The sequence below is a fragment of the Sinocyclocheilus rhinocerous genome, unplaced genomic scaffold (genome assembly GCF_001515625.1).
Source record: "Sinocyclocheilus rhinocerous isolate Xijiao unplaced genomic scaffold, SAMN03320098_v1.1 scaffold35, whole genome shotgun sequence".
Lineage (NCBI taxonomy): Eukaryota > Metazoa > Chordata > Actinopteri > Cypriniformes > Cyprinidae > Sinocyclocheilus > Sinocyclocheilus rhinocerous.
This window is the reverse complement of record NW_015661991.1, coordinates 1,043,528-1,051,971: the sequence shown is the minus strand read 5'-3', so window position 1 is coordinate 1,051,971 and position 8,444 is coordinate 1,043,528. Positions and strand designations below refer to the sequence as shown.

Below are 8,444 nucleotides of genomic sequence, written 5' to 3'. Positions count from 1 at the left end.
ACATATTAAAAATGTATTAGCATATGTAGAAATTAACATGCCATAAAGTGTTCACTGGTAGTTCATGATATTTAAGTTAACAAATTGAATTTTATTGTAAAAAGTGTAACAATTAGATTTCTTAAGGTATAATTCGGAGATATTCACAAATGTACCACAGCATATAAAAGAACTATTACACATATTAGCGATGGTACTTTAATATAGTAGAGAAACAATACTTTTTATGAAAGCATGATGACATCTGTAATATTTTACAGATTTAAAAAATGTAATAAAAAAAGGACACTGAATTTTGACAGTCGTCAAAGTCAACATAAAATGTTATTCAAAACTCATTTTCACTGTATTACAGTTACATTACGGTATGATCATATTTCTGAGTAAAACATTTATCTGAGATATTCCAAGAGTCAAAAATGTAGGGTGGGTATTTGGAAAAAGATTGAATTGTGAAAAGTACATGTTGCATACTAGAATGTGCATTTTCAGTCAATTGTGGAGGACTTCTATCTAAAAACACTCCCCTTTGAGGAGGCTTTTTGACTAGTAGGCTAAAGGTCAATGATGAATCATGTGCAATAAGACCAGGAATGTGTATTAGGAATTAAACTAGCGCCGTTTTAATTTCATTTTGACTTGAAAGAAGTGACTCACGGAATCTGGATCTCTCTGGTCCTCAAGAAAAGCGGAGAACTCCACCAGTCTGAGTTTAGATGTGCCGATAGATCGGCCCTGCCAGACGGGCACTGTGGGCGCTGGCGCTGTCGGGGGTTCATAACCTACACACACTGAATATTAGCTCTTCTAAACAAACAGAATGCTACATCTGAATGTGAATTGATCCACACAAAAAAAACATGGCAAGCAGTGACAGACATACTTGAGATTGTAGTTGTGACTGCTGGCTGGATAGGGTACGCTTGCTGAGCAAATGGCTTGATGCTAAAACATAGACAAAGGAGAATTAAGAACAGGAAAACGAGCAGCCTGAAGTTTAGCGGCACTACATACTGAAGAGATTAAGAGGGTTCCACAGCAAAGAAGAAACAAAGCTGCACAAAGTATTCAAACTTGGATCCAACCCATCCCTGTTTCTGGAAAGGCTTCCTCTATCTCTGATCCCTCAGAGGAAAAGAGAGAAAGCTGGAAGGATCGGGAAAAATACAGACATCAAGAAGAGGAGAACGACAATAAAGCAGACAAAACAGAGACAGGTGGAATAAAGAAGATCTGCATTTCCTGAAGGAATTGCCAGTGCTTGCAAGGCAGCAAAAGAACCACATTAAAGTGTTGGGCTATAAATTTAGTTCTGTGAAAATTAAATGCTGAATCAGATCATAGTCATGACACTCAGTAAAAAATATGAATTAGAAATATGATACCCCACCAGCTTTACCTCCTCCTGCTCTCACATTCTCTTAATTTCATTGGATATCGCAACTTTCTTGCTGAAGGACTGTGTGCACACCTGACAACTGGCTGACTACATTTCAAATAAGCTAACTAATTTACAAGTGTGCATACTAGACAGCATTGGCAGCATGCATACATTATAAGTTGTCCATAATCTAGGGCTTTTTGCTGCACACTATTTGTTGTAGAACTAAAGAATTTGTCTTGTAGTGTACACTTGCCTTAAAGCAGTGGTAGATACTTTAAACCAAATCAACCTTTTGATAAAATTTTTAATTTTCATCCTAATAATCCTAATAAATCTGTATGTATGTATATACAGTGGGTACGGAAAGTATTCCTGACAACTGGCTGACTACATTTCAAATAAGCTAACTAATTTACAAGTGTGCATACTAGACAGCATTGGCAGCATGCATACATTATAAGTTGTCCATAATCTAGGTCTTTTTGCTGCACACTATTTGTTGTAGAACTAAAGAATTTGTCTTGTAGTGTACACTTGCCTTAAAGCAGTGGTAGATACTTTAAACCAAATCAACCTTTTGATAAAATTTTAAATTTTCATCCTAATAATCCTAATAAATCTGTATGTATATATATATATATATATATATATATACACACATACACACACACAAATTATATTAAATAAAATATTACACTCATAATTTTGTAATATTAAATTAGACAACATACATAAGCATGAAATTATGAGCATTAAATTTAGAGTCTAACCACCCCACTATGGTAAGAGTAAGCAGTAAATTTACTGCAGAAGAAGAAGGTGAAGAATAAGATGATGAAGAAGGTAAAGACAGTGGAGAAGATGTAGAAGGATGTGCAGAAGATGGTGTAGATGGTGGTGAAGATGCAAAAGGAGGTGCGGAAGAAGGTGAGGAAGATAAAGACGGTGGTGAAGAAGAAGAAGGTGGTGAAGACAGAGTTGCATAAGAAAGGGAGGAAGCTAAAGACTGGTGAAAAAGAAAGTGCAGAAGGTGAAGAAAGTGGTAGAGAAGAACAAAAAGGAGGTGCAGAAGAAGGTGAAGATCGTAGTGGTGAAGAACAAAAGGAAGGAGATGAATGTCTGATGTGCCTTGCAAGCACTGTAGCAAGAGGAAAAGCTTTAGTGGGCCAATGGGAGCAGAACTTCTAGTAGAGATACTCACTCTTGTGATGATCCAGGCTGGCCCGTGGATATCATGCCCTGCCAAAACTAGAGAATTAGATAAATAAATAGACATCAAAACACAGCCTATCCACAGGCACACACACGTCTGAGCACTCTTGATACATCAGTTATCACATGTTCATTGAAAAATGAGGTGGACTATGTGCCATGCAGTCCAGTCATCTTGAGTGTGGCATTAGTGGGCTTATCTGATGAAGGCAGGTGATGTGGGCACGGCTCTGAGGGTGTGTAATGGGATTGGAGCTGACGCAGGCGTGTGGCTGAAGTAAGTGTACTGATAGGTGGGTGCCAGAGGGCGGTCTTACCCCTGCTGCCTGTATATATATATATATATATATACACACACATACACACACACAAATTATATTAAATAAAATATAAATAAAATATTACACTCATAATTTTGTAATATTAAATTAGACAACACACATAAGCATGAAATTATGAGCATTAAATTTAGAGTCTAACCACCCCACTATGGTAAGAGTAAGCAGTAAATTTACTGCAGAAGAAGAAGGTGAAGAATAAGATGATGAAGAAGGTAAAGACAGTGGAGAAGATGTAGAAGGATGTGTAGAAGATGGTGTAGATGGTGGTGAAGACGGTGCAGAAGATGCAAAAGGAGGTGCGGAAGAAGGTGAGGAAGATAAAGACGGTGGTGAAGAAGAAGAAGGTGGTGAAGACAGAGTTGCATAAGAAAGGGAGGAAGCTAAAGACTGGTGAAAAAGAAAGTGCAGAAGGTGAAGAAAGTGGTAGAGAAGAACAAAAAGGAGGTGCAGAAGAAGGTGAAGATCGTAGTGGTGAAGAACAAAAGGAAGGAGGTGCAGAAGAAGGTGGTGAAGAAGAACGTGAAGAAGATGCAGAAGAAGAAGGTGGTGGAAAAGAGGGTGAATACAATGATGAAGGTGCAGAAGAAGAGGAAGAAGAATGTCTGATGTGCCTTGCAAGCACTGTAGCAAGAGGAAAAGCTTTAGTGGGCCAATGGGAGCAGAACTTCTAGTAGAGATACTCACTCTTGTGATGATCCAGGCTGGCCCGTGGATATCATGCCCTGCCAAAACTAGAGAATTAGATAAATAAATAGACATCAAAACACAGCCTATCCACAGGCACACACACGTCTGTGCACTCTTGATACATCAGTTATCACATGTTCATTGAAAAATGAGGTGGACTATGTGCCATGCAGTCCAGTCATCTTGAGTGTGGCATTAGTGGGCTTATCTGATGAAGGCAGGTGATGTGGGCACGGCTCTGAGGGTGTGTAATGGGATTGGAGCTGACGCAGGCGTGTGGCTGAAGTAAGTTTACTGATAGGTGGGTGCCAGAGGGCGGTCTTACCCCTGCTGCTCCGGGGAAGGCAGGACGCGGGATGCCCGGAAGACCCAGCTTGTTGTGGATGGCAGTGGCAGAGACGATCTGGGCCGAGGACATGGAGGCCATACTCTGAAGAGCTTTGTCCTTCACGCTCTGATCCTTCAATAGCATTTAGAAAAGAAATTAGGATCCAGAAAGGGTACAGACATAGTGAGCTAGGAGTTATACAGTTTCTTTTAACAACACGGTTCCGGATACACGTTTGTACCACGGTTTTATCTCAATGCCAGAAGTCTGACACCGCTAGTGTAAATGCTTCTTGAACTGTTCTCTAATTTATAACAATAATGCATTTATTTGACCAAAATACAGCAAAATTAGTAATATTATTAGAATTTGTCCATTTTCAGTTTTTAGCAGCCATTACTCTAGTCTTCAGAGTCGCATGATGCTTCAGGAATCATTCTAATATGCTGATTGGGTGCTCAAAAAAACATTACAATGAATGCTGAAAACAGATTTAGCTGCTTAATATTTTTGTGGAAACGGTGATACACTACCATTCAAAATGTTGGGGTAAGATACTTACGAAATAACTTAAATAAATAAATAAATAAGCAAGCAAGCAGGCAAACCAATCAATCAATCAATAAACAAACTTTCATTCAGCAAGGACACATTATTTTGATCTCAAGTGATAGTAAATACTTTTACAATGATATATTGGATTTCTGTTTCCAATAAATGCTTTTCATTTGAACCTTTTATTTATATAAGAGTCCTGAAAAAATTATCACAGTTTTCCCAAAAATATTAAGCAGCAAAAATGGTTTTCAAAATGTAGAATAATAAGAACCCTCAGCTGGTTTTCTATTATCGAACCATTACCAACTGAGAATCAATAACAACTTATAGTAATTGAGCAGAAAATCAGCATATTAGAATTACTTCTGAATAATAATGTGACACTGAAGACTGGAGTAATGACTAGTGAAAATTCAGCCTTGCCATCACAGGGAAAAATTACATTTAAAAAAAAAAAATGTTAAACAATATTCCAAGCTTCTGAATGGTAGTGAAAGTGCAAATTATCTCCTCATCAGCTGGAGTTCAAGCTGAACTGAAAAATAAAATGTTAGATTTATTTCAATTTTTCACTTAAATTGTTAGGTTAATTATGTAAACGGGCTATTACAATTGTGCAGTAATTTAAAAAAATGCTAAAATAGAACATTTATGGACATCAATACAATAATTTACAGTGTGATAACAGAAGTAAACTCCATAATAGGCTATCCTGCAATAATGACACTGATTTAGAGGATTAAATTAATAATCATCACAAACATGGTAAAAAAAAATCCTATATCACTGAACTGAAACTGACTACAGAACCGTGATACAGACCGAACCGTGAGACATTTGAAACCATCACCCCCCTGCAGTGAACACAGGACAATAAAGCAGCCCACACCCTCACACACAAAGATCCACAGAGAGAAAGCATGTTAAAAGATTCTTCAGAGTTATAAAGCCGCTGATCTTAAGAGGAATGTGCTAGCATTAAAGATGAAAAGTCTGAAAGGAGCGAAAGCCTCTAGCACAGAGCACGGGAGATGATAATGTTTAATATCAAGCTCAGAGCTGAAAGAGAACTAAATCCAATGAGAAGTGACATTGATGTTATATATTATCCCGCAGCTCCTACATGTCTAATAAAATGCATTGTGTCTGTCGGGAACAAGGGTTAAGTAATACTAACTTTCCTTTTCTGCAGAGTGTAATGTTCTCATTCTAAAAGCTCCTATCAAGGTCATCAAACCGAGCCGAAACAGTACAGATGAATGCGTCAAAGAAAAGGGCCTGAAAGACACGATTTCTCCTTTACACATCCTCCTTGTTATTTTCACAAGAAGGCTAAAGACGATTTCTCAATATAGACTTTTAATAACACAAGAAATGTCTGTGCATAGATGGATTTCTAAAACTGGTAATTTAATTAATCGAGCTAAAGTGTGTAAGCCTGAACGCTACAAAGGCAAACATTCCCCATGCAGATTGTATAGCGTGCACGACCGTAGCAGGATGGAAGTCCTGCTTCTAAACACGTGAAACAGCCAGTGAATGGAGCACAACTTCATTGAAAAGACAGTGAAAAGCGGGCATGGGTTGAGGATAAACATGCTGGGAGCAGCGGCTCACGTATGGCTTAGAGAAAGGCAGAGAGGCTCAGAGCTCAAGCAGGTGTTTAGCAGCTGCTATACTGCGACGGCGACACGTCGATGCACGGTCAAGAGCAAGAACTTGTACTTACCATGCTTGTCACCTAAACGCAAACAAACAAGGTTGTATTGTCAATGTTCAATTTGCACTTTTTGGCAAGTTTAATTCAAACGATCTACATGAATGCAAAGAGATTTGTCCACACATTTATACATCTGCTTTACAGATTTATTCCTGCTGAAAAGACCAGTATATGTTGTGTTTTGGATGCTGGTGTCAGAACCAGGCTAACTTTTAACTAGTTGCAGTCACAGATTTCACCAGAAAGACCATGCTGGAAAATCCTCACCAGCTCACACAGTGTTCACACCAGCTGCGTGTGACATGTCACGACACGCCAAAACTAGATTGCGTCTATTAAAATCAATGGCGTGGTCTACAGTCTACACCTGATGTGGCGTGACGCAATTCAGTTGACAGATGTTGCATTTCTAATTTTGACAAGGTGCACACCTAAAATAGTCTTTTTATTTTCCAATTCCATCTAAAATGAAATTATTTTATTTACAAATATCATGAATTGATGGCTAGGCCTATTAAACATCAATTATATATTTAAATAAAAACTTTTGGCTTGTGACCACTTGTATACGCAGTTGTAACATTATGAATAAAATTGTTTCATTGTCTCCATACGCACATTTTTTTAATTTATTTATTTATTTTCTTTCATTTGAGTAGGTAAAAAAAACTAATAAACCAGTTTTATTTTAATTTTATACAAAAGTCTCAAGCTGGGGTGTGTCTCTCAAACGCATCAGAAGCCAACTATGGTCGCATCTTTTATCATTACTAACGAAGTTTCCAACAAACATTTGGAACTATAGCTCTCAACTTTGTGTTTTGAAGCATAGATTCTTGTTAGTATGATGTGAATTTACACAGACAATTCTCTTGAGCAAAAGGACATGCTAACATGCAGTACATTCTGTACATTTTACTCCATTTTAATTATATATACACATTTCAGTTTATATATTTTTTGCATGTCAACAATCAGCACTGTTTATGTGCATAAATTAATATGGGAACCCCAGGGTATGACATAAGAGGGACCCTGCAATGAATCAAACATCAAATAAAGCAAAACTACAGGGATTAATATTGAAGTATCTTCAGATGCCATGTTCTTTACACCAGCATCTTGGAGAAATTACATTGTGGTGATAGCTGATGACTTAATGAACCACATGTATACGGGAATAAAGGATACTCCATTTACATACTGCATGTTAACATTATTTAAAAAATGAATTGCTTTCTTTTTTATACCAATAACCGATATACTCCGCCATTAATTGTGAATCGATTAATTAGCAGAAGGCAACCATGTTACTATACAGTTTCAGGAAACGGTCATGACTAGCTAGTTAAAGGCAGGGTAGGAGATTTGGTTCAAAAATATTTTTGTTGTGCTGGTTTAAAAGTCTTTTCACATCCCAATAGCAATTACTAAGTTAAGTGGTCTGTGGAAGGCGTAAAACCATAAAATGTTAGGTCCGAGGGCTTCGACAGGCTGCATTACCTGCCTGTCAACGTATGTATTTGCATACCTCCGTTAGGGCTGGGTTTTGACACAAATTTCACGATTCGATTCGATTCTCATTCACAAGCTTGCGATTTGATTTGATTACCAATTCGATTCAATAACGATTATTTTGGATATATATCAGGTACAGTACATGCCAAATTTTCAAGGAAAAAAAATCTCTCAACAAATGCTGTAAAATATACATGAGAGTCAGTTGGTACTACATTACTATAATAATGAAGATTAAAATTGATTGATTTGTAAAAAAAATAACACAATGAAGTTTTTAAAATAATAAAGTTACAATTACATAATAATATTTATACTTCAATTTGTTTTTTTTTTAAATATAAACAATGGTGGCTGTCATAAAAACTTGATGGATTTATTCAAACATAAATTATACATTGAAGAACAGTAAACATTTATAATGAATATGTTATATGGTGCATATATTTAGCAAAATGCCCCTCTCTGCAGTTTATTTTTCTATCTGACTAATGAGTTTATGGTCACCGAATATGTTTTTCTGAGGTAAATGTGACGTTACGTGACATTGTTTACAAGCCGTTATATTGACGCCTTTGCTCGGCTGAAACACTGATAGAGCGATTACATGAGACAGGATACGGCACTCTTTCTTTTAACTTACCTTCGGATGTTTAGTCATGTTTATTTTGTACTGAAACTGGTATTAATGTGGAG

At 37.0% G+C, this 8,444-nt stretch overlaps 1 protein-coding gene across 1 annotated transcript in view; it reads right to left on the bottom strand.

Moving 5' to 3' along the window:
* LOC107727083 (transcriptional enhancer factor TEF-1-like) overlaps positions 1–8,444 on the bottom strand; it is a 78,934-nt gene that overhangs the window by 9,493 nt on the left and 60,997 nt on the right. Inside the window, exons 7-11 of the mRNA XM_016536846.1 lie at positions 6,240–6,251; positions 3,950–4,084; positions 3,622–3,668; positions 884–945; positions 658–782 (exon numbers count right to left, since the gene is read on the bottom strand). Coding sequence (XP_016392332.1) covers positions 658–782; positions 884–945; positions 3,622–3,668; positions 3,950–4,084; positions 6,240–6,251 — 381 coding nt within the window. The remainder of the gene's footprint in view (positions 1–657; positions 783–883; positions 946–3,621; positions 3,669–3,949; positions 4,085–6,239; positions 6,252–8,444) is intronic.